A 26,631-nucleotide genomic window follows, 5' to 3' on the forward strand; every position below is an offset into this window, starting at 1 on the left:
GAGATGGTCGGCGCCCCCACTTCTGCGCAGGCCCCTCCACCTCTGAGTACCGCTGGCTTTGGCGGCTGCTCCGGAACACAGTTACCCAGGTAGCTGCAGAGGCAGACGCTGCGGGCTGGGGACCGGGGTTAGAGGGGACGGTGCGGAGTGGCCAGGCATTGTGGGCTGGTGTGAGAGCAATTGGAAAGCTGGGGCAGAGGTCTCTGAGTAGGGACCAGGACTCCTTTGGACACCTCCATGAAGAGCAGCCCTTTCACTTGTGTTTGCCCACATGGGCCCATTCGTTTACAGAGCCTGGGAAGCTGAGGACACTTGGGTTAGTGAAACAACACCCAGGAATCCAAATCTGTGTCATGTGTCCCCTCCACTCTTTTTTTTCCCTCTGTAGGCATTAGATAGCAGACATCAGACAGGCCTATACCAGTTTGGAAAGGGCTCTTGGTTTAATGATCCTGGCATTTTCCTAGGATTCTTTTCTCCTACAGCGGAACCAAAATTCTTTAGGGGTTGGACCTTAGCTACAGTTTCTTTGAGGCGGTGCTTCACAGACCTTAGACACAAAGTGCTGTAAATAACCCTTCTCTGCTCTCTCAATATAGTAGGTAGACAAGTGAGTTTGGGTCTCAGCCCACTTCTTGGGGTCTTGCAGCTTATCCCAAGTGCAAAATGGTTGTTGGGATTTGTTTATTTTTCTTTATTATTATTATTATTATTATTATTTTGCTTCTTGGGTCCCACCTGGTGATGCACAGGGGTTGCTCCTGGCTTTGCACTCAGGTATTACTCCTGGTGGTGCCCAGGGGATCATATGGGATGCTGGGGATAGAACATGGGTCAGCCGCGTGCAAGGCAAACGCCCTACCTGTTGTGCTACCATTCCAGCCCTGGTTTGTTTATTTTTCAATCACCCAATTCAGCATCAAATCCCAGTGGAGAATACCCGGGGGTGAGGGATGAACAGTGACAGAACAGAGCAGAGTCCAGTGGCCACTCCTCCAAAGTTAGGGCCCCAGTGATCCACTAACTCTGAATTGCAGGAGCTGGGGGGATATCCTGGTGCATGTGCACTGCATGCCAGAAACCTGGGTTCCATCTGTAGCACCACATGGTCCCCCCAGTATGCAGGGAGCCAATCCTGATCACCAACTCAAGAGTTTCCCTGAGCACCCAAGTTTGGTTCAGGTGTGACTCAAAAAACAATTTTAAAACTCTCTGAATTTCAGATATATGGTAAGTAATGTTTTAGAGAAATGTATCCAGGAGTCTATTTACTATTTGGGACATAGTCCACTAAAAGGGAAAAAACAACGTTTTAAGTTCAGTGTTGATCTGAAATTCATATTTAACAGGGGATCTTGGGTTTGTGCTAGTGGAAGTAGACAACCCAATCAATCCCCAGCAGCCTTTCGAGAGAGAACATTCAAAGGAGCAGTTGAATGATGGATGGGAGCAACAGGGATCTTGAGAGGAGGAAGACAGGCTCTGACCAGCCAGAAGCAGAGGGGGTGTTTCCCCTGCAAGCCCCCTCTGTTGGTCCACAATGAGATATGTCTGTCCCACCCCCTCGCGCTCCGCAAGTATCCAGGGGTTCCAAAAACGGAGGCACACCCAGGCTGGTGCAGATTCAGAAAGCCCCCCCCAAGCTACATGTATTCCTCTGGGCCAGGGAATGGACCCCCATTCCTGGGGACACTAGAGTTTCCATTCCAGAGCCACCCATGAAACACGTGGATGTTTTCTGGCTGCTGCCGACTCCTCATCCACCTGCCCACCTCCTTCTCCTCCTCCTCCTCTTTTTATTTCACTGACCTCAAAATCTTAAAGGATAAAATAGGTCACAAACTTTCCATACTCAAAGTTCACAACTTAGATCTCCCATCACCTCTAAGCCAAATGGGGGTGCTTTGGGTCTAGGAGTTCCTTTTCCTTCCCAAGATGCAGCTTAAACAGTCCAGAATCTAACTTCGTCCCAGAGGCTGGTCCTGGTGCCCCTGAGGAAGCCAGGGGACTAGATCTGTTTCCCTGGAGCCATGTCCACAGGCTGGTAGCTGAAGCAGGTTCAGAGGTCACCCCACCATAGCTGGCCAGGCAGGGGTGCCCAGGGACAAATGGAAGAAAAAGCCACTCCTTTTATAAGAAAGGCACAGGTACATGGACACATGCCAAGAATTCAGAAGTGCACACACAATTCATAGGCACGCACAGAATTCAGAAGTGCAGACACAGAATTCAAAAGTGCACATGCAGAATCCAGAGGCATGCCATAGAATTCTAGAGGTGAGCAGATAGAATTCAAGGGCACGCACAGAATTCAGAGGTTTGCACACAGTATTCAGAAATGCACATACAGAATTCAGAATTCAAAGGCATGCACACAGAATTCTAGAGGCGAACACAGGGAATTCAGGGGTGTATGCACAGAATTCAGAGGCACACATGAATTTCGGGATTGCTGAGCTGCAATGACAAGGTAGATACCAGAACCAGCACCATTCATAAGGGTAGTCACCACCATCCAGGTCCAGGCCCTGATCCTCCTGTTCAAGTTCAGGGGCAAGTGATTGCAAAGTTTATACCCAAAAAGCACTGATATGTGACAAGCAAGAAGTGGAGGTGTCCAATAAACACTTCTTAGAAGGGTGTGACTGAAAGATGCCCACAGGCAGGACGGAGCTACCCAGCACATGGCCCTTGGGGACATGCATTTCGGGACAGCCAGGGGTACTGTGTCAGGGACCCAAGCCCTGGTCTGAGGTGGTGTGCAGAGGTGTTGGGAACCGAATCTCACTGGATGCTGAGACCAGGACCCAGACCTCGCATTTGGAATTTTATTTTGAGGAAGACGAGGAGCTCTTGGAGACCCTAGGGACCCTAGTGCAGGTGATGACAGGAGCTATTTCTGTTTCAAATGGGCATTGACCGCTTCTGCGGAGCAGTCACCATCACATACAGGGCTCACGGAAGAAGGCCAGTTCAGGAGACCGTCTGCGGGACCCGGCACCAGAATGTTCCCGTCTGAACATTCTGGCATCGGGGCTTTTTCCGAGGACAGACAGGCTGGTCAGTCTCATCTCAGGGTCAAACATCTTGTTACACCAAGAAAAACAACAAAGAAAAACAAGCGTGGGAACTCTGGGCAGGAGCTGGTGGGGTGTGGCTGGAGAAAAGCAGCCTGGGACACAGCTCCTGGCTCCTGTGCTAGCCAGACCCTCCGGGTAAGGACACCACGATGACGGCTCAGGCCTGGTGGAGAAGGTCAGGCTCGCTTCCAGGAAGCGAGTCCCCTGCTCTTCTTAGAAGGCCAAGGAGAGCTCAGTGGCAAAATGCTTGCCTTAAAAGCATGAAAACTTGGTTTGAGCCCTGCCGGCCACTGCCCCATGTGCTCAGAGCACTGTCCCAGTAACTACCATTGGCGATCTCCAGCCAGGGCACCATAAAGTATTGACCACCACAAACAAGAGTCTGCAAACTCCATTTATCACAACAGCTGCAACCACTGCCATCAAAATGCAAATTAAATAGCTATTTTATCCTTTAGGAGCTGGAGAAATAGTACACAAGTGTAAGACATTTAACTGGAATAGAAAGGGGATCACTAAGTCAATGATGGTTGGAGGGATCATTCGGGATGGGAGATGTGTGCTGAAAGCAGATAAAGAACGAAACATGATAGCCTCTCAGCATCTGTATTGCAAGCCATAATGCCCAAAAATAGAGAGGGATTATGGGGGAAATTGTCTGCCATAGAGTCAGGGGGAGGGTTGGGATAGGGGGGTAATACTCGGGACATTGGTGGTGGAGAATGTGCACTGGTGGAGAGATGGGTGTTCGATCATTGTATGACTGAAACCCAAACATGAAAGCTTAGTAGCTGTATCTCACGGTTATTCAATAAAAAAAGGTGGGTTCGGTTTAAGACATTTGTCTTGCACATGGCCAATCTGGTTTAATCCCCAGCACCCCATATGGTCCTCCAAGCACCATCAGGAGTGTCTCTAAGTACAGGAGTAAGCCCTGAGTACTTCTGGATGTGGCCCAAATAGAAGGTTTCAATTTTTACTTAAATTGACAAACCTTTTTTTAAAAAAGCAAACATATCCCTCCATCTAGCTATACCCCTAATCTCTCGCAGCCCCATTAAAGTACAATACCAGGGTCATAGAGATAGTACAGTTGATAGGATGCTTGCCTAGTACACTGCCAATTGGTTCAATCCCTGGTATCACTACATGGGTCCCCAAGCACCACCAGGAGTAATCCCTGAGCACAGAGCCAGGAGGAATAAGTCCTGAAGCCTAAATCCTTCCCCTATTCCGCTTCAAGTAGAAATAAAATATAATATTCAAGCCCTAGCTCAGACCAGTGAACCTCACTCTGTTATGGGATCTAGAAAACAATCATCTCTAAAGCTCCTCCATGGAGACCACAGCCATAGCATATCAGGCAGGGCACTTGTCTTGCATGAGTCCAACCCAGGTTTAATCTTGGGTACCCCCTACAGTCCCCTGAGTCTCACCATGAGTGATCCATGGGTGCAGAGTCAGGAGTAAGTCCTGACACCACCAGATGTGGCCAAAAAAAAAAGCTTCTCCATGGATCTGTCACGGGGGAGAACCACTTGCCTTCAAGGTAAGGTCACATGCCTTAGGCTGGATCCCAGGCCTGACTTCCCCATGTTTTGTGGAGGGAGAGAGCCTACCATTGGGGGCTAAGAGGTTGCATTTGGACCTTCTCTTACCCTGTGGCTGTCTGAACTTGTTTGAGTTCCCATTTCCTGTGCCCATAACAGGCTTCACTGCTCCCCTCACCTGGAGCCCTGAGGATTAAATCAGGGAATATGAAGAGCATAGCTGGCACTCACAATAGCTCCAAATGTTGCTCTTAACTCACAGAATAAAAACAACAAATTGTTTCTATTCTTTTGGAATAATTAATAATGCAAAGAAAAAGTTGCAAAACTGATACAGAGAGTTCCCATGTATCGTTTGCCCAGACTCCCCTATTGCAACATCTATATTGGTACAATAATCAAAATCAAGAGATTAAAGGTGGCCCAACGATATTCATTACTGTCCTTTCGCCCTTCCAGGATTGTTATTCCACCACCCAGGCTCCTCGGGCTCTTTTCTGTGACTCTCCCTCTGTCTCTGTTGGCCTTGGCAGCGCTGGGTTCTGTAGATTCTCCTTCACTGTAGGTTTGTCTAATGTATTTTCTTGAGTAAAAGGAGATGATATATTTTGGCGAGAGTTCCACACAGGTGTGACGGGTCATCCTCAGTGTATCTGATCCAGGGGTCCCTGATGTAGGCGTATCTATCCTTGGTGATGTTTACCTTGATCACACAAGGTACTGTATGCTCAATTTCCTCACAGAAAACAAATATTTTCTCCTTGACTAGTAAGAAATATCTTAACAGAGATCGTGAGATTATGCAAGCAACTATTTCTCTTCAGCTTTGCTCCCATTCATTTTGGCACCCACTACTGCTTCTTATCTACAACAACAATTGCCATTTTGTTTACTTATTGATGGTTTTCATAAACTTCCATGTCCCTTCCTCATTCATTGATTTCTTATTTATATCATAATAGAATAGTGTCTACTTACAGTGTGTATTTAGGCATCAGAAATTGTTTTGATTCTTTTGGAATAATTAACAATGCAAAGAAAAAGTTGCAAAACTGATACAGAGAGTTCCCATGTATAGTTTACCCAAACTCCCCTATTGCAACATCTATATTGGTACAATAATCAAAATCAAGAGATTAAAGTTGGCACAACTCTATTTACTACTGTCCTTTCACCCTTCCAGGACCCATCATTTCACCATGAAATCACAGCCCTGACATTTATTTTGTTCAAATTGTTCCACCTTTGGCCACTTTGAGTTGACTCCTGTTTTCTTTAAACATGTTCCTGTCCTTTTAGAAAATTATCCCTTGTTTTCTGGGATTACAAGATAATCCTGGTGTATTTTACAATTTCTGTGCCTAAGTCCTGGAGTCAACTAATTTTCTAAAGAAACCTGGCTCCTTTTATTAGAAAGTTAGGCTTAGAAACCAAGACCGGGGGATTCATTGTTTCTAAGGCCCCATTTTTCCTAGGCTCTTTCAGGAGACAAAATGCGGAAATATCTGTAGCTAGGCTAACTCACACATATATGCACATCCATATCCACATCCATATCTCTAATCATATGTCCAAAAATCTCTACTGATACTTTTTTTTTTAATTTATTTATTTTTAATTAGAGAATCACCGTGAGGGTACAGTTACAGATTTATACACTTTTGTGCTTTTACTTCCCTCATACAAAGTTTGGAACCCATCCCTTCACCAGTGCCCATTCTCCACCACCCGTAAACCCAGTGTCCCTCCCACCCTCCCCAATCCCATCTCCCCCCCACCCCACCCTGCCACTGTGGCAAGGCATTCCCTTCTGTTTTCTCTCTCTAATTAGCTGTTGTGGTTTGCAATAAAGGTGTTGAGTGGCCGCTGTGCTCAGTCTCTAGCCCTCATTCAGCCCGCAACTCCCTTCCCCCACATGGCCTTCGACTACAATGTAGTTGGTGATCGCTTCTCTGAGTTGACCTTTCCCCGGAACGTGAGGCCAGCCTCGAAGCCATGGAGTCAACCTCCTGGTACTTATTTCTACAGTTCTTGGGTGTTAGTCTCCCACTCTGTTATTCTATATACCATAGATGAGTGCAATCTTTCTATGTCTGTCTCTCTCTTTCTGACTCATTTCACTCAGCATGAAACTTTTCATGCCCATCCACTTGACTACAAAATTCTTGACCTCCTTTTTTCTAACAGCTGCATAGTATTCCATTGTATAGATGTACCAAAGTTTCCTCAACCAGTCATCCGTTCTGGGGCATTGGGGTTTTTTCCTCTACTGATACTTTTGATTCCAATCTAGCACCATGCGATTCGTTTCAGGAGAACCTGGCGTCACCTATAAATGTCTCTCTCCTACAATGATTAACCTCATTCTCATTACCAACAACTTGTTTGGTGATTTATTCCATCTCGGGCTACCCATAAACTAATGTCAGAATTGACATAGAATGTGGACTGGATTTGGCTTCTAAGCCCCGTTCAAGGAGCCCAACCGACAATTTCTCAAAGCCAACTAAACAGTTTGCCTAACCCATGGCCTCATAGGCCACATTCTGCCCAGCCCACAAATTCTTCATGGCAAGCTAAGCATAGGCCTTTGACTATGATTTCCTACCAGCAAGGTAGAGGGGAATTCCTAGTTCCGGTGTTTGATATCAATCATCTTGCCTGTTATTTTACCTTCCTGGGTCGATAGGAATGAAACAACCCCCTTCCCAGGCCTGTGCCCCATTGATCCCCACTAGGCATGCATTGTCTTGGTGGTGTGTACCAGTTTTTGGAACCATTCACAGCAAACACCAGTCGGCCATGTGCAGACCAATGGGCTGCATACAGTTCTTGGAGCTGAGTGCAACATCTCTTGTCAATGAACACGGGAGTTATCTGATGAGGCAGATGTTCTCAACTCCAGGATGGCAGAGTTTAAAACCCCTGACCAGGGGCCTTTCAAGAAGCTAGCTAGAAGATATTAGCTTTCCAAGAGTTCTCCCTTGTACTTGAAGCATAAGCCACTGATAAAACTTTGGAAACATCCTCAGTCACTATTCATTTTTTTTATGGCATGCTGCAACAAATAACTTGAGGTCTATAACAGAATCACTAGCTTATATCCCTGGGAGAAATACACGGACTATCTAGATTTTAGCATTTGTGTTCTTCTTGTCTTTAGCATTATAGGAAAGATCCAGTTAAAATAACAGTTTTTCTGGCTGGAAAGATAGGTCAAAGGGCTAGAGCACATGCTTGCATACAGGACACCTAGACTTGGTCCCCAGCACTGCCCAAGGCGACCCCTGAGTATGATCTCAGGAGTAGGGCTTAAATACTGCCAAATGTGGCCCAGAAAACAAAAAAAAAGTAGAAATGTTTCCTAAAACTATTTAATTTTTAAATTATTTTTCTTCAATCTTAACAATATTATTCCTATACCATGAATAGGAATAATAATGAAAAATGAACAGATATTTCCGGGCTTTCGAGAGAGGTGGAGGAATCAAACTTGGGTTGGCTTCGTGTAAGGCAAATGCCCTACCCTTTGTGCTATCACTCCACCCCTGGTAAGCTACCAAGAGTATCTCACACGGCAGAGCCTGGCAAGCTACCTGTGGTGTATTCTATATGCCAAAAACGCTAACAACAAGTCTCACAATGGAGATATTACTAGTGCCTGCTCGAGCAAATCAATGAGCAACAGGATGACAGTGACAGTGACAGTGAACAGGTATGATAGGACATATTCATTAGACATAGGTTTATTAGTTATGCACTAAGGTTCATCCTGAGTTCCTCTTACATTCTTATAGATTTTGACTATTTTATATTTGGGATATACACAGGGTATAGACATTCTGCAGATAACCAATCTCATTAACTTCTAATTTATCCCTCTCATTGATAGTGTGGGGACCATACACAACAGTCCCCAGGGCCTACTTAAAAAAATTTTTTTTAATTGAGTCACCATGAGATACACAGTTACAAACCTACATACATGATCAGGTCCCAGTCATACAATGATCCAACACCCATCCTGACACCAGTGTCCATTTCCCACTACCAATGACTCCAGTTTCCCTTCCACCACACCCCGTCCCCAACCTGCCTCCATGGCTCTATGGCAGGCACTTTCTCCCCCCTCTTTCTCTCTCTCACTCACTCACTCTCTCTGTCTCCTCGTCCTCCTCTCTTCTTCTCTTCTTCTTCTTCTTCTTCTTCTTCTTCTTCTTCTTCTTCTTCTTCTTCTTCTTCTTCTTCTTCTTCTTCTTCTTCTTCTTCTTCTTCTTCTTCTTCTTCTTCTTCTTCTTCTTCTCCTTCTCCTTCTCCTTCTCCTTCTCCTCCTCCTTCTCCTCCTCCTCCTCCTCCTCCTCCTCCTCCTCCTCCTCCCTCTCCTTCTCCTTCTCCTTCTCCTTCTCCTTCTCCTTATCCTTATCCTCCTTCTCCTTCCCCTTCTCCTTTTCAGAACTCAGTTCCTATCCAGAGTATCATCTCCGACTATCTTAGTCATAGTGGTCTCTTCTCTATCCCAATTGCCTTGTCCCCGAGCACTTGAGACAGGCTTCCAACTATAAACTAATCCTCCTTGACAGGGTCTACTTATAGCTCAGTGCTCTGAGGTCCATCCTGGCAGTGCTCAGAGGACCGTATTGACGCCAGGGATGGAATCCAGCCTCCCACATGCAAATCATGCATTCCAGTCCATTGAATTACTATTGATCATTTTTCAAAGCTCCCAGGATTTAGAAGCCCCACTCTACCCAGCACACCACCCAACACACAGACCCAACACACAGACCCAACATACACACATTTACTAGTCTTAGTAGTTACTAGACTTGGCTCACCCTGTTCCTAAGCTCCACCACCTTCTCACCTTCCAACTCTCACAACTCATGCAGGCTTGAGGGAGTCAAGGGGGCTCAGTCTTTCCTCTCTGGACACCTGATCCTTCCCCGTGAAGAGGAGAGTGCCCTGTCAGTGCCCGTTCGGGGAGCTGTTTCCCTCAGCATTTCAGACTCCACACCACATTGTTTTACTCCCTCCAAGCAGCCTTACTGAGCCCCTGACTGGTTCACCTGCCCATCCCAATTTTTCTTGGCCTTAACTTTGCATTATTGGCATGATTTTTCTTGCTCAGAGCTTGTTATATCAACTTTGAACCTGTTCTCCTGTATTTACATCCACCTCAATTTCCCACCTATCAATAAGAGATAGTTTAGTTTTTTTCTCTCTGCCTTCTAAGAGGCTTTGTGTGATAGTGGCCCCTGGGCAAGGTTGAGCAACTGCTGGAGATCAAGTGCCACCTAGTGGATCCCATAAGGAAACCTCTTCTGCCTCCCAGGAACCTGGGATTCCCACCAAGAAGCAAAGGAGGTTCTAAATACTGAACATCATCTGAACTTTCTCTCCTTCTTTCCCAACTATCTTTATACGCAAAGGGCAAGAAACCCATATTTGCTTTGCCTTCTGTAATCAACTCATGACAAAAGTTCCTCAGTGAAATTCTTGACCATGTGAAATTGTGGAGGTCCCCCATGGGATCAATTAGCCATATTCCATAGGGATCCTGGATACCATCAAAGGTTGGCTGCACACTGAGAGCTCAGGGATAAACAGCTGTTTCTGCAGGATTGCAAGCTTCTTCCTCTTGCATCTACTCAGATTATCAAATCATCCTCTCTACAGTCAAAGAGCACTTTGAATCAGAGCACAATCTCAGAATACAATCATAACACTGTAGCACTGTAGTCCTATTTCCTTGAGCGGGCACCAATAATGTCTCCATTGTGAGACTTGTTGTTACTGTTTTTGGCATATCGAATACGCCACGGATAGCTTGCCAGGCTCTGCCGCGCAGGCCAAATACTCTCGGTAGCTTGCCGGGCTCTCCAAGAGGGAGGGAAGAATCGAACCAGGGTCAGCCGCATGAAGGCAAACACCCTACCTGCTGTGCTATCACTCCAGTCAGAATACAACCATACAATCTCAGAATGATTCATCGCAGTTGCTTCATTCTAGATGTAATTTTAATTGCTCTCTCTCTTCGGAGCCAAGGGCACACCTGGCAATGCTCAAGAGATACTCCTGGCTCAGTAAATGGGGGTCATCTGCGTGGTTCTGGGGATGGGGCCTGAGTCTCTCATACATGGAGCATGAGCTCAGTTCTTTGAGCTATCCTTCTGGCCCCTAATTGCACTCTCTCTCTATCTGTCTGTCTGTCTGTCTCTCCCCACACACAGTATTCTGAGGAACAGAGAATAGAAGTTGTTGTCATGGTTTACACAAAGAGAAATAGGTCCAGAGAGGTTCATGGGTTGTCCCAATTAGTAGAATGACTGAGCTCCGCGGAGATGCCAAACTGCTGAAAATTTCAAGTACACCAGGTTGTTTATTAGTTGACCTTTTCTTGGAGAGGGAATAGGCAGCGAGCGCGCACGCACGCACACACACACACACACACACACACACACACACACACTCCTCCACCACCACCACCACCACCAGACTTCTGGAAGCCCTGGCGGCCACACTCACATCCCACAACCACTGCCATGTAAGCTCACTGCCCAGTCAAATATTCTGGAGTTTATGAAGTGTGCAACCGCATTCATGGCGTGGAACATCTCCAAAATTCTAAAATACCAACATTCCAGTAGGAGCACATCAGACTGGATGGGGATTTAACATAGAGGCCAACTGCGCTCATTTAACAAAAACATGAAAGAGAAGGCTCCATCCACTAGCAGCAATAGCTTAGCTAACTCTCACATGAGGACTTAATGTCCTTATGGTGAGATATAACAATTTTCATAAATTTTCTTTTACTGAAGTGTTTTTTATAATCTCATCAGCCACTTAGTGGTAATAAAAAATATAAAATAAATTATTTTGAGTTGCTAAGGGAACAAATTTGAGGGGTGATTGGGTAAAATGGAAACAATGATGGAGGAAGGTGACAGTGGTGGTAAGATTAGTGTTGGAATATTGAATGTCTGTAATAAATCATCATAAACATCTTTGTAAGTTGTGTTTAAATAAAATGGAAAAAAATAATAGAAGAGCCAGGCCCCAGCAGAACTTAGCAGAACCATCCAAATATCCTAAATCCCAATACACTCTTCTCGATACCACATGAGAAATCAATAGCAATATTTCAGATTTTTATTTCCTTACTTTTTATTTAAGCATTCATACTTGAGGTCTATAAGCTTCAAGACACATAACACTATATTTCATGTAATTATGTGTACTTTTTAATTTTTTTTAATTTTCAAAGAGTTGTTCACAGTAATTGATTACATTCAATATTTTAACACCAATCCCACCACCATTACACCTTCACACCATCTTTATCTCGAGTTTTCCCACTACCACCCAAGCTTATCCCAAAAGCAGATGCTAAATAATTTATTTTGTATTTCTTGTTATGAATAGTTGACTATAAATGATCCCAAAAGGTTTTTCTTGGAGTGTGAAAATTGTTGTAACTCATCTTGGAGCATTAAGTCCCTGAATTAAAGATCATTGACATGTTGTTAGAGTTTCAGTCTTGTGTGTGTGTGTGTAAAATACATATGAATTTTTAATAAAGATTGGTTGTCTTCTGCCTTACACTCTATCAAATGTGGTGTACTACTCATGGTATTATGTGCACTTTAAAATAGTCATATGGGACTGGAGAAATAGTACATTGGATAAGACACTTTCCTTGCATGCAAGGAACCCTGGTTTGATCTCTGGTACTATATATGGCCCCCTGGGCCCCAGAGGAATGATATGAGCACAGCTATAAGAAAGAAAGAAAGAAAGAAAGAAAGAAAGAAAGAAAGAAAGAAAGAAAGAAAGAAAGAAAGAAAGAAAGAAAGAAAGAAAGAAAGAAAGAAAGAAAGAAAGAAAGAAAGAGAGAGAGAAAGAAACAGAAGGAAGGAAGGAAGGAGGAAGGAAAGAAAAAGAAAGAGAAGGAAAGAAAGAAAGAAAGAAAGAAAGAAAGAAAGAAAGAAAGAAAGAAAGAAAGAAAGAAAGAAAGAAAGAAAGAAAGAAAGAAAAAGAAAAAGAAAGAATAAAAAATAAAATCTAATAACTATGCATTTTCATGAACATACTTTTTTTTTTTTGCTTTTTTGGGTCACACCTGGCGATGCACAGGGGCTACTCCTGGCTCTGCACTCAGGAATTACCCCTGGCCGTGCTTAGGGGACCATATGGGATGCTGGGATTTGAACCCGGGTCGACCGCGTCCAAGGCAAACGCCCTACCCGCTGTGCTATCTCTCCAGCCCCATGAACATACATGTTTATGGAGAGTGTTTGCTATATAAAAAAAGAGGAGCTGACACTAACAGATGAGTTTAAGTTTTAGAACTGTGGAGCTGGCAGAACTACAAAGCCTCATGATGCCCTATTCTGGCAAGCACGGGTGTCATCTCAGAAATTTCAGCCAATTCGTGCAGTTGCCATGACTTTCTTTAAACAAGGGTAAATAATAGTATTGACCTCATGGGATTATTGTGAGATATAATTGGAAGCACAGCTCATAATAAGTAAATAGTAAGTGCATAAGTCATTATTGGACTCTCAGTATTTATTTGCCGGGAGAGTGAAGTCCTGACCTTGTCTTCCTCCATGCCTCTGCTCACCTTCCGCCCATCTATCCCTGGGTCTCCAGTGGCTGAGGAGGAAGGTGGGCCTGAAAGACCTTTTCAGATGACAAGGGAGTGGCACATTGCACTAACGGACACCAAGGCACTCTGAGCAGGGTGTGGGGGGGACAGGTCTTCAGGCACATGCTTGAAGATTGGAGATGTGGGCCTGGGCCTCTGAAAGTTTGGGTGTTGACTAATTGCACATCCTATGACCATGTGTAAGAGTTAGTCTCTGTCACCTTCTTCTTCGAAGTCAGGCCACGACATTTTGCACTTCTCCCACTAGATGGCATCAGAGTCGGGAATCCTAGGAAGGGAAGGCGGGCTATCTCTCCAGAGGGGTCAGACAGGAGGCCCCCTTAATGCAGAGCCAGCCACTTCTATCTCAGGTGCCCAGCCCTTGGCACCCCTTACCTCCTGACAGTGAATTCCATCAGCACAAGCAAGGAACCTCACCCCAAAGCAGACAGGAACCAGGCTCCCAAGGAGAAAATATAAGTGAGCTCCTTGGATCCCTTCTCTCAGGGAGCCGAGGAAGCAGGAAGACCCGGCAAATTAGCAACAAATGAAATAAGTCCACTGGGGAGTAGAGAAGCTGGGTGGGCCCTGAGCAAGTGAGGTTGGCAAGTGGTGAGGAAGTGGGATGATGGGACTGGTGAGCCAGGATGCACCAAGAGACAAGACACAGAGCGGGTGTGAAGCCCGAGAGCCTGTTTCTGTCTCTCACAACCACCGTGCTTCTTAACAATGTTTCAGGGCTCTGTGGCTATGCCAAATAGCCCTGTTAAAGCTCAGAAGCAAGTCAAGGCATGTGTAGGATAACATTGGTTTTTCCTTTCTGCCTCGCCACAAGGGGCTTAGGTTTATTGGGTTACTCCCATCACAGTGCTCCCATTCCTCTGTGTTTATTTGTAACCTCTTTCTCTGTGCTCTGGCTCCCCAACCGGTCAATCACCTGTATCTCCTACTCAGACTCTGTTAACTTATAAATACTGCTTGTCTCTTCTCCTTAAGTCCTTTGCATAGTTAATTCAGGGCAACATCCTTTTTGTATAGACACAGGAAGACAGTTAATGCTATGCTTTTGTAACTTGGGAGTTAATTGGCTCCAAATAATATTCACTCCTAAGCATCTGTTTTCTCGACTTAAGGCTCAGTTGCCCTTACTTCCTAGCACCCCAAAAGCAGGGTCCTGATGAGGGACTGGATGGAGCAGCGCAAGCTGTGAGCTACCCTGGCATTGAAGGACCAGGCCAAAACGCCATAATACTAAACTATAAATTAAGAGCATGGTCATGGACAAAGTCTGTCATGATCCAAAAAGTAACAACTAGATTCGGACCCTGCTAAAGTTAGGGAAGATTAATCTGGCCTGAGCACTGTAGTCTGAGATCTATAGCGAGATGTCCCCAGGAGCGCCACCCTACAGCTTAAGTATTTCTTCCTGTGTCTATACAAAAAGTTAATTCAGACCAATGTCTGAATTAACTATGTAAAGGACTTAAGGAGAAGAGAAAAAGCAATATTTACAGGTTAACAGAGTCTGATTAGGAGATAAAGGTGATTGACTGGTTGGGGAAGCAGAACACAAAGAAAGAGTTTACAAATAAACATGGAGGAATGGGAGCACTGTGATGGGAGTAACCCTATACACCCAAACTCCCTGTGGCAAGGCAGAAAGGACTAACCAATATTATCCTACAGCATGAACACAGGAGTCTGGTGACACTTTCCTCAATAGCCCTGAGTGCTCCCCCAAAAAAGTTTCATTGCAGATGTCTTGTTGGCAGGAAGTTTGTGAAAGCCATTGTGAAAAGATTTTAGAGGAAGTCGAGCAAAAGACCTTGAAATGTACATAGTATGTTGTCAGACAATGCTTCCTTCCCCTTCCCCCACCCTCAGCCCCACACAGGCTCCAGGTTCAGCTCTCAAGAACTCAGCAGCTCGAGCCCCCAGGAGCAGATTACATCCCTGATGGCCTTCCAGAGAGAGGCAACTACTGAGGTCCTTGTTATCAGACACTCCAAGGGGCTGGAGTGATAGCACAGCGGGTAGGGCTTTTGCCTTGCACGCGGCCGACCCGGGTTCGATTCCCAGCATCCCATATGGTCCCCTGAGCACCGCCAGGAGTAATTCCTGAGTGCAGAGCCAGGAGTAACCCCCGTGCATTGCCGGGTGTGACCCAAAAAGAAAAAAAAATGACACTCCAAGCTGACCCCCTTCAGACTGTCACTGCCTCTGCTCTTCCCCTGGCCCTTTCCAGCCTTTCAGGAGCTCCCGCTCCACTTCAGGCCAACGCATCCGGCTCTCTACCTCCCGCTGCCAGCCCACCACTCCCCTCTCCTGTAACTCCCAACTAATTGCTCCAGCCCTCAGCTCACTGCTCACCCACCTTTCCCCGAATCCCAGATCTCCAGTACTTTCCACCGCTAATGCAAGCTTGTCTCCAAGTGCCTCATCCACCACCAAAAATCGAGCTAGATGAGCAGAGGGTCTAACAGAAGGAGACAGGGACTGGGTTACCATCAACATCAGCTGTTTATTTCAAGAACCACAAGTAGGAGGTCTGCCAATAAGCAGTCATGTAAGGAAACATCTCTTCCCTACTGCCTTCTAGAAAAATAAGCCCCAGGAAGAGAGCTAGGGGGGAGAGAGCAGATCACACACCCATACCCTGAGACATTTGCTGGAACCTCAGTGTGTCAGTGTGTCGGCTGCTTTGGGGGTGGGGTTTGCGCTGGGGGGGGGTCAGCTCCCATTGAGCACACACAGCCTGGGCTGCCTTTGTGTGAAATCCAGGATTGGTGCTTAAAAACAATGAGACTGAGTCTAAAGCAAAATGATACTGTCTTAATTACTGATCTTGAAGACCAAATTATAGATTTTTGACTGTGCATCAAGGGAGCCTGCTAGTATGGGGAAAATCAGATGGTTTGAAGAGCTAAGTTGGTGGCAATTACTGGAAAAATAAAGTAATTTCACTGGCCCCCTTACCAGCTGGTATTCCTCAATCCAGCTATTCACATTGCAGTTATCCCCCACCCTATCCCACCCACCCCCCCAGTCCCAGATTCTGGAGTGACAGAGACATTCAGGAATGGCAGGTAGTAGAAAATTGGATCATTCAAAACAAAAGGAGAGGGGCAGAAGCAATAGTACAGCAGGTAGGGCGTTTGCCTTAAAGGCAGCTGGCCTGGGTTTCATCCCAGCATCCCATATGGTCTCCCACACTTCTAGGAGTGATTCCTGAGTGCAGAGCCAGGAGTAACCCCTGAGCATCACCACGTGTGACCCAAAAAGAGAAAAAAAAAGGAGAGGTGCAAAGGGCCTAGGCCAGAGGTCCAGGATCTAACCCGGTCTCCATGGGGGAATGTTATAGTACACAGTGTGGCATTTACTTAATAAATTAAGGAACGCCATAGCCGGGGATGTGGCCCATCAGTAGAGCTTGCTGTCTTGTATTTGTGTATGTACAAGGTTGCGGTTCCATCTCAGGCACCATAAGAATAAAATTAAAAGCTAACATCTCAGAAAAGACAAGACAAAATAATTTTTTTCTTTTTGTTTTGTTTTCATTTGGGGCCCACATGCAATGATCTTAGTCCCTAGGGCTTAGTCCTAACTCTTTGCTCAGAGGTCACTGCTGATGGTGTACCAGGGATCAAACCCAGGCTGGACGTGGGCAAGGAAAGCCCCTGCACTGTCTTACCCCCTGTGCTGTCTCTTTGGCCCCACAATTTCTTTTCTTTTTGGGTCACACCCGACGTCGTACAGGGGTTACTCCTGGCTCATGCACTTAGAAATTACTCCTGGCAGTGCTCAGGGGACTATATGGGATGCTGGAAATCGAACCCAGGTTGGTTGCATGCAAGGCAAATGCCCTACCCACTGTGCTATTGCTCCAACCCCTCACAAAATATTTTTCTAATAAAGTTTAGACATTTTGTTAAATTGGATTTTAATTTTAAAAAATAATTCCATGCATGTCAAGAATGCATCTTTTCTGTGGGTGTCTCTAAAGTGTCTGCTGGGCCACAAGAAAAAAATGAAGCCTTGCAGTTTGCAGCAACTTGGGATAGAATTAGAGTGTATCATGCTGAGAGAAATACACCAGAGGCACAAGGATAAATACACGATGATCTCACTCATCTGTGATATATATAGAAGCAAATCAAGGGTCTGAACAATATCAATTGATAACAAACCTCAGATACCAGAATACAGATCTGAGAGTGCCAAGCTAGTGGGGTGAAGGGGAGGGAAATGAAACGCTTCTGGGAAATAACACAGGAACACCAGTGGAAGGTGTGAGGCACCTGATGTGAAGGTGCTAACAGTAAGCACTAAAGTCATGATTATCAATCAACAAATAATGAGGCTGGGGTAGGAGGGAAGAAGTGTTGGACCGAACGTGACATAGGGATGAGGAAGGGTCATGGACACTTTAGTGGAGGGGCTGGACTGTAGCTTTGTATAGTGATGTCAGAAACTTGAACAATATTATAACTCCATCACCTAAACTATAATAAAATATGTGTGTGTTTTAATAAATAGTCTACTGGGATATTCCATTGACCATTTTCAGTATCAAAGAGAGTAATTTGCCCAAAGCACATAGGTTTTTGTCTCAAATTAAATTTCTTCTGCAAAAACAACCAAGGAGCCTTGTAAATCTTTCTCATTTTATATCTTGGAGCAGAGATTAATTAAGATGGGCCTGGAGCATCCATTTGTTGCCAAAAGGAAAGCATGCTTTCAAAGCAATCCAGGGCAATTTTAAAGAATAAAGAAGTCAGTTTCAATGGGCTCCCGCTGAGCAAGTTGTGACATTTTTGGCATTCAATAGGAAGGACTAGTTTTCCACAGAACCTCATGATGCATGCTAACAAAGCAAAATAGAAAAGAATGACTGTTTTTTTCAGACGTTTGCAAGTTTTTGATGATGTTTACAGTATGCTGATGAAGCCAAGCTACATGCATACCAACCTTTTACCAACATCAAAACTTCATCATTACAAATTAACTAGGACATTCACTGCAGTCCTGGTAGTATGCAGACTCTCTTCAGCTTTGTGCAGGCAAGGGAAAATTGGGGAAAATTTTGCTATTACAGAAATAAATGAGGGGGCCCAGGGAATGCTCAGTGACAAAGCATCTTCTGCTTTGCAGGCATAAGGCCAAGAGTCTGATCCCTGGCACTATCTCACATGCAAAGTATGATCCCTATGGCAGTACTATTTGGGATTCCTGACACCAAAACAGAAATGTGCAATTTCTGGCACACTGTAATCAAGTATGTGTGAGCACCACAACTAAAGTGTACAATCCCTGGCAAATGCCCCAGCTGAATGTGTGACCTCCTGGTGAAATACCACAACTGAAAAAGTGTAAGAGACCCTCAATCACTGCAACAACAACAACAGCAAACGGAAGGGAGAAATTAAAACAAGTGCATTAATTAATTAAAAGACTTAGAAAGCCCAGTGCTCTTCATAGCAATTTAAACTGATATGTTAATAATTATATAGCAATAATTGCATATCAGTATATTCATATATGAATAATTCACTCACTGTATCACTGTCATCCCATTGCTCATCGATTTGCTTGAGTGGGCACCAGTAACGTCTCTATTGTGAGACTTGTTACTGTTTTTGGCATATTGAATATACCATGGGTAGCTTGGCAGGCTTGCCGTTCGGGTGGGATACTCTCAGTAGCTTGCTGGACTCTCTGAGAGGGACAGAGGAATCGAACCCAGATTGGCAAATACCCTACCCGCTGTACTATTGATCTATCCCTTAATTCACTCGTAATTCACTCATGATATATTATTCTGTAATTATTACCCCTGTCCCCAGCAAAAATAAACCATCAATAGTTTGATCCACAGAATCTATTGATAGATTAGTGAGGTAATGGTTAGAATTTCTATAATAGCATTTTATTCCATCATTTTTATTTACTTTAAGATGTTTCAAACACCTTTGTCTGTTTTGCTCTATTGTTGACGGGCCTCTACTTGGTGAGAGTGGGGTTATCTCACCAGGATGCCTCTTCTGGTGAGTGCTTCACCCTTGGGGTGTTTATTGACAATTTTGACTCTCAGTCTCTGAGTGACGAATACTTCACCTTTCTCTGCACTGAACCCTGGCCACAATATAAATGGGAAAATCAGGAAATACGGCCAGAAGAAGGAAACGTAAATTACAACACATTCTGGGAAGCAGCTAGGTCTCACAGGAGAATGAGAGAGGACACAGTGGTCCTCTCTGTCCAACTTTTTGCTCCAGGTCCAACGCCAGCGGTTGGAAGCTTACCACAAGAGTGTATGGGAGGCTAAGGGCAGTTAGGATAGAGAAGGGACCAACATGACAATAAGAGTTGTAATAGTTGGAAATGATCATTTTGTACAGGAAACTGAGTGTTGAAGGTAGGTAAAAGGATATACATGATAACCTTTCTTTTTTTTTCTTTCTTTTTTTCTTTTGCTTTTTGGGTCACACCGGCGATACACAGGGGTTACTCCTGGCTCTGCACTCAGGAATTACCCCTGGCGGTGCTCAGGGGACCATATGGGGTGCTGGGAATCAAACTCAGGTCGGCCACTTGCAAGGCATCCTTTCATTATTTTTAATGCAAACTATAAGTCCCAGAAGGAGAGAGAGAGAGAGAGAGAAAGAGAGAGGGAGAGGAGGGAGGGAAGGAGGGAAGGAGGGAGGGAGAGGGAGAAGAAAAGGGCCTTCCATTAGAGGCAGGTTGGGGGGAGGGAAACTAAGACCATTGGTGGTGGGAAATGTACACTGGTGAAGGGACAGATCTTGGAACATTATATGACTGAAACCCAATCATGAAAAACTTTGTAACTGTGTACATCATTTTATTCAATTAAAATAAATTTGGAGGGGGACTGGAGCAATAGCACAGCAGGTAAGGTGTTTGCCTTGCACGTGGCCAACTCGGGTTCAATTCCCAGCATCCCATATGGTCCCCTGAGCACCTCCAGGAGTAATTCCTGAGTGTACAGCCAGGAGTAACCCCTGTGTATTTTTGGGTGTGACCCAAAAAGCAAAAAAAATTTTTAAATTTAAAAAAATTAAAAATAAAAATTTTTTAAATAGCTCGACCTCGGCAAGGTTGCCAACTGGATCCAGCTTTATTGGATCTGTTAGGCATAGTTTGGGGGAGTCTTGACTGATAGGTATCTCCTCAAATTTTGTTTTGGAAGTCATACACTGCCTTACTTTGGGCTCCTTTGCTTCTAGGACAGGAACTTCCTCACAAGTGAAAGACACTCCAGTCCTCAAATGCTTGAACATACCTGTCCAGTGGCCCGGTGAAAACCAGAATCTCATTTTGTGCACAGATGACAGTTCCTTTGTGGAACAATATTTTCATTTGATTCAGCAATTTTACCACTTAGTTGGGTATTGAAGACATATTTGCATACTCATGTTTATAACAGCATTAATCATGACAGTTGAAACATGGGAGCAACCCAAGTGTCCATGAACAAATGAATGGAAAAGCCAAATGTGCCCTATTTTGATTATCATGTTTATCTACATATTAGTGTTTTATAATAGAATGACATTCAGACTTTAAGAGGAAAGAAATTCTCACTCACACTGCGCCAAAAATAAACCTTGAGGATGTTATGCCAAGAAAAACAAGCCAGTCACTATAAAAATGAAATACTGTATGATCCTACTTATGTGAGATATTCAAAAGTATAGTAACAGAATGTAGGGTGCTAGATAGGGCCTAGGAAGTGAAGGGTAGAGAATTGTGTTTGATGGGTACGGGGAAATAAGGAAAGAAATAAGGAACCTAGCCCTGCTCCTTCTGCCCTTAACAGGCCTAATCCACTCACTTCTCAGAAACACTGTTCATTCAGTATGATTGTTGTCATGGCTAGAGGTTGCATAGGAACTATAGAGTGTACTCATGTTTCCCTATAGTTCTGAGCATCATTTTATGTGTTTGACGGCCATTTGTATATTCTCTTTGAAGAAATGTCTATTTGAGTTGTTTGTCCATTGATTAAGAGGGTTGTTATTGTCGAGTTGATAAACATTCTTTATATATTCCGAATACTAGACCCTTCCCATATGCATGATTTGCAAATTTTTATCCTATTCTGTGGGCAATTGGCTGATAATGCTGATGCACTAAAGCTTTAATTCGATTAAGTGCAATTAATCAGCCTACTCTGAAAGATGTTTTAAACAAAACATTTATTATATGATTTTTAATATAAAAACATAGGTAATAATATAATGGTTTTACATTATTATATTCCCCGGGTTTGCCATGAAGTTTCAACAACCACTAACATTTGTCAATATTGTTTTATCTTTGTGCTTTATTTATTTTGTGTGTTTGTGTGTGTGTGTGTGTGTGTGGCATTGTTTGGGCTACAATATCTTGAACTAAGTAGCAGGCAATGTGCTAGTGCACTTGTAAATTCTTTACTGTGCACCATTTTCGGTTTCCATAAGCGTCAGATTTCTCTCCATGGCACAAAATCAGGAATTCAGCCTGCTGACGTTATACTTAATTCAGGCTGAGATTTCTTCATTTGCCAGGCAAGCTTCGGAGAGTATCTCGCCTGCAGGGCTGAGCCTGGCAAGCTACCCGTGACGTATTTGATATGCCAAAAGTCTCACAGTGGAGACGTTACTGGTGCCTGCTCCAGCAAATCGATGAACAACGACAGTGCCACAGTGCTTACCTTAAAGGTATATTTTCTTTCTCAATACTGAGATTCTCAACAATAGACATGTTACATTCAATTGCTCTTTTCACGTCCCTTACCACACGGATTTGTGGCCAACTGGGTTTGGGGTACAGGCGGACGTGACCCAGATCTACTCAGATAATTTGGACTTGGGCGCCAATAGATAATTTGGACTTGAACTTGGGCGCCAATAGAGTATTAGCCACAGGTCGCCTCCTAACCCAAATTTAGCGGCTGTCTCTTTAAGGGGTAAAGGGGATTAAGCAAAGCTGCCTTCCTGGGGCAGAAGCTAGCGGGGAGTTGGGGGGGGGGCGGGGGTGAGAGGGGTAGGGGTGGTGGTGGCAGTGTCCAGCTTTGCTCACCCGGAGAGCCCCAGCCAATCACACAACCCTACCCCTGGAGCCGCGGTAGAATTTCAAGTTCGAGGTCCCGCCCACTAACGTACCTCCAGCCCCGTCCCCGCCCACAGAGGCTGAGTGGTGAGCTCTGAGCCTGTTCCCCCTAGTAGCCCTGCCCCGGAGCCCTGCCGCGAGCTTTGAGTGGCTCCCTGCACCTAGTCCCGCCCCCGAATCCCCGCCCCCTGCGGGCCCGGCGTGCTTTGCGCTGGGCCCCGCCCCGCGCACGTGTCGCGACGTCCCCGGTGGAGGAGGAGGTGAGGACGCGGAGCGGGTTGGGCCGGTGCGCGGATGCCTCCCGCCCGCGGTGGGTTCGAGCCTGCAGGTGTAGCCCCGAGCCTGTCCCCGCCGAGGGTAGAGTCCGATCCTTGGCGAGGGTCCTACAGCCGCCTCCACCCGACCGCCAGGTGGATGTAGGCGCAGTCTCCGAGGCGGACCCGGCCCCGGCCTTGGTGCTGGCGCTTCATTCCGATTAAATGGTTTTGTTTTTGTTTTTACGGAAATACTTACACAGGAGGTCATAGGATGCCAGGGATGTGTTTTAAAATTAACTTGTTAGGAAGGGGATATGGGTGGTAGTTGGAATGGGAAGAAGGGGGAAAAAAAGGATAGCCTTGAGTTGGAGTTGGCTGATTTGTCTCCCTCTGCAGTGTTTGTAGCTTAGCAGGGATTTCCCCCCCTAAGATTGAAAGTTTGCCATGGACATCTGCAGCTTGAGTTCAAATACGAAACCTGTATTGCCAAGATAAGTACTGGGTGGCCTGGGTGCTTCAGTGACAGAAATGTGTTTGCTCATAGTTTTAGAGGCTAGAAACCCTAAATCAGGAGAGGAAAGATAGCGCAGGGGTTAAGGCACTTGCCTTGCACCTGGCCAATACAGGTTCTATCTGTGGCACCACAGAATGTCCAGAAGTAAACTCTGAGCACTGCCAGGTGTGCCCCCAGCCACCACCCCAAAGAAAAGAAAAAGAAATAGAAAACCAAGGTGTCCGCCGAACTGGTTTCTTCTGGAGCCTCATTAGTTTGTAGGTGATACATTCTTGTTTTGTGTGGGGGCTACACCTGGCAGTGCTCAGAGCTTACTCCTGGCTCAGCACTCAAATCACTCCGGGCAGGACCCTGGGGGCCATGTGGGGTCCTGGAGTTGAACCCTGTTGGTCGTGTGCAAGCAAGGCAAGCACCCAACCCACTGTACTACATTCTCACTGGTATCCTCTCATGGTCTTATGTGTCATTATCTTCATCATCTGGTCTTCTGAGGATACCAGTCATACTGGTGACAGTTTTGCTTAATTCTTCCCCCCTCCCCCCACACACTTTATTTAAACACCATGATTTACAAAGTTGTTCATGATGATTTGTTAACAGCGTTCAGTATTCCAACCCCAGTCCCTCCTTCACTGTCACTTTCCCTCCACCATTGTCTCCATTTCCCCAACCACCCCTCAAGTCTGCCCGCATAGAAGGCCCAAGATACTTTATTTTCTATTGCTTGTTACCACCGAATGGTTAACAGAATGATCAAAAAAATATTTCCATGGAAGAAAATTTGTGGAAATTGTTGTATCTCACCACGGGGGACATTAAGTCGTTGTCTGAGTTGCTTAATTCCTTCAAGACCCTATCTCTAAACACATCCTGACCTCAGATGTGGGACTTAAAGATGCAAAGTGAGTTCAGCAGCAAAGGCAACACAGTGGGCAAATTAATCCACACAACTGAATTGCAAAAGGAGAGGCTTGGCGTCCTGGGGAAGGGAGGTGACTCCACTGGGAAGGGGTCTGGTGTTGTAGTCATGGGCCAGGGAAACCATCATTAACAGTGTTGTAAATCACAGAACCGTAATATTAAAAAGTTTTTAGAAAATTTTTAAAATAGACACATGTTGAGGGTGTCGACCTTCCAGTACAGGAATTGGGGAAGGAATCTGGTTGTACCCCTCAGTTGGTAACACTGAGTAGCGCTGTATCACTGTCATCCCGTTGCTCATCAATTTGCTCGAGCGGGCACCAGTAACGTCTCCATTGTGAGGCCTGTTGTTACTGTTTTTGGCATTCAATTCCTCCGCCCCTCTTGGTGAGCCCAGTAAGCTATCGAGAGTATCTCGCCGGCAGCAGAGTAAAACTGATACAACACAACAATTGCTAATCAGAGCCTTTGAGTCCTTTACTTTCCTTGTGCCTCCACTTTCATGTCTCTTAAGTGGGGCCAATAGAAATGACTAGGTCTTGGAGTTTGGGGAGTTAGTGGTCAGATAATATGTGTAGCTGGCTCAGATCTGTGTCTAGCATATGTGATGCTTCCTGAATTGAGCATGTTCCCCGCATCAGTGATGGGTCTGGGATGAGGAGAGTGCAGTAGTCAGGTGCTTGATGCTCTGCCTGACCATGGAATAAAAATAATGGTCACGGTCAGTATCACACGAGGTGTCTGCTACTGTGCCAGATCTTGAATGTTTCACAAGCATGCTTGTGTTTACTCATCACAGCCATTCTAGAGGTGGGTCCTTGTCACGTTGCCCCTTTGGCAGAGGGAGGAATGTAGAGGTAGAGCTGGATTTGAGCTTCGGCTCAAAAGCATCTTGCCCATGTAAAGAGGGTGAGTAACCCCCACAGCAGGAGAGAGGACAGGGGTGTCCGCGCTGCAGGCAGCCCCCCAGAGCCAGTTGCTGACTGACTTCTCTTTCTCTCGGTCTAGGTTTACAGTGGTGGCAGCACTCATGGCTGGTCCCCTGTGGCGGGCCATAGCATTTATCCAGAGACACAAGACAGGCTTCTTGGTGACTTCCTGTGCAGGCCTGTTTGGGGCCCAGATCTCTCCTCACCTCTTCCCCGTTCCTGCGGTCCAATGGCTTTACCAGTACTGGCCTCAGGGCCAGCCCGCCCCGCTCTCCCCAGAGCTGCAGTCGCTATTCCAGGAGGTGTTAGAGGACATGGATGTCCCCCCGGACCATAACTTTGAGGCCTTCACCACCTTCACCTTCTTGCCCATGAGTGCTGGCTTCCCCAGACTAGCTTCTGGAGCGATGGTTGGCATCCCTGCCACCTTCCTGGGCGGCCCTGTGATCGACACAGACCAGCCGATAGTGATCCATGGGCACAAAGTACACTGGCAGAGTCCTGCAGGCATCCGGCTCAAAAATGCTCTGATCCTGTCCCACAACGCCAAGAAGTTTGCCTTGACCAGAGAGGTGGCCTACCTGGAGAGTGGCACAGCTGCCCTGCAGGCCCTCCCTGCCCCGACTTGCCTGGCTGGAACCTGGGCCTTAAGTGTGAGTGCCAAGCATGCCCTCGGGCTCTATGGTGGCCCCCTGCCCTTCCGGGTGGCCTTCAACTTGCTGGCGGCGGTGGGTGGCTTTGTGGCTTATGCCTTCTGCACAGACTCTCTCACTCATGCCCTGGAGTCCTGGCTGGACCGCCGCACAGCCTCGCTGTCTGCAGCCTACGCCCGGGGTGGGGTGGAGTTCTACGACCAGGTCCTGTCGGGCAACTTAGCCCTGCGCAGTCTGCTGGGCAAGGAGGGCGAGAAGCTTTATACCCCCAGCGGGAATGTCAATCCCCGCAGCTGGTTCCGTATCAAGCACCTGCCCTACACCTCTCGCCGGGACGTCGTGCTGCACACATGGAGGGCGAAGCTCAGCACAGGCCGGGCCTGACAGGGCTTGTTGCAAGGACACTTCGAGCTGGGCAGGACCACGGGGCCACTGGCTGGCGGGAGTTGGGGGTGGCAGGGAGAGGTGGGTTCTCTGACCCCTGTAGCCCAGACTCGGGAAAATCAGAGACATTGGAAGTTAAACAACCTTGATTCTACCCCCAACCCTTCAGTTAAGATCTTGGTCACCCCGGACAGGGCCCTCTGAATCTGAACCTGGCGTCCCCACCTGCAGAATGGGGACCCTGTCAATGGCCTGGCACGATTGTAGGGCTCTGTGAGCTCGTGACCATCAGGGCCTTCAATAAACAGGACGTGCCTCTGTGGTCTCTGCCAGAGTAGCTGTGGACTGTGGGAGTTGCTGCATCTCCCCACCCGAGGCGACTGTCGGAACGGGACACTGGCCTTTGGTGAAGGTCCAACTGCCCTAAGCTTGCCCGTTGCCCAGAACCTAGTTTCCATCTGCCATGACCCACCTAAGAAGCCTTCAGGTGTCAAGTTGGGAAATGAACGTGGGCTTGGAGTTGGGATGGTGCTTTCAGGGGGAGGGTGGGGTAGCCAGTGCAGGCCCTTAGAGAGGGCT

The 26,631-nt window shown here is 46.1% G+C and overlaps 1 protein-coding gene across 2 annotated transcripts; it reads left to right on the top strand.

The window, feature by feature from the left end:
• Window positions 1–22,620: 22,620 nt before the first annotated feature.
• Window positions 22,621–26,377, top strand: TMEM177 (transmembrane protein 177). Of its 2 annotated transcripts, none has more exons than XM_055121833.1 (2): window positions 22,621–22,654; window positions 25,095–26,377. In XM_055121833.1, the coding sequence occupies exon 2, from the start codon at window positions 25,117–25,119 to the stop codon at window positions 26,050–26,052; it is 936 nt and encodes a 311-aa protein (XP_054977808.1). In that variant the 5' UTR covers window positions 22,621–22,654; window positions 25,095–25,116; the 3' UTR covers window positions 26,053–26,377. The 2 variants fall into 2 exon arrangements, with proteins under 2 accessions (XP_054977808.1, XP_004608213.2); XM_004608156.2 differs by having other exon boundaries at window positions 22,637–22,704.
• The last annotated feature ends 254 nt before the right edge of the window (window positions 26,378–26,631 follow it).

Source organism: Sorex araneus, chromosome X, assembly GCF_027595985.1.
Source record: "Sorex araneus isolate mSorAra2 chromosome X, mSorAra2.pri, whole genome shotgun sequence".
Classification (NCBI taxonomy): domain Eukaryota; kingdom Metazoa; phylum Chordata; class Mammalia; order Eulipotyphla; family Soricidae; genus Sorex; species Sorex araneus.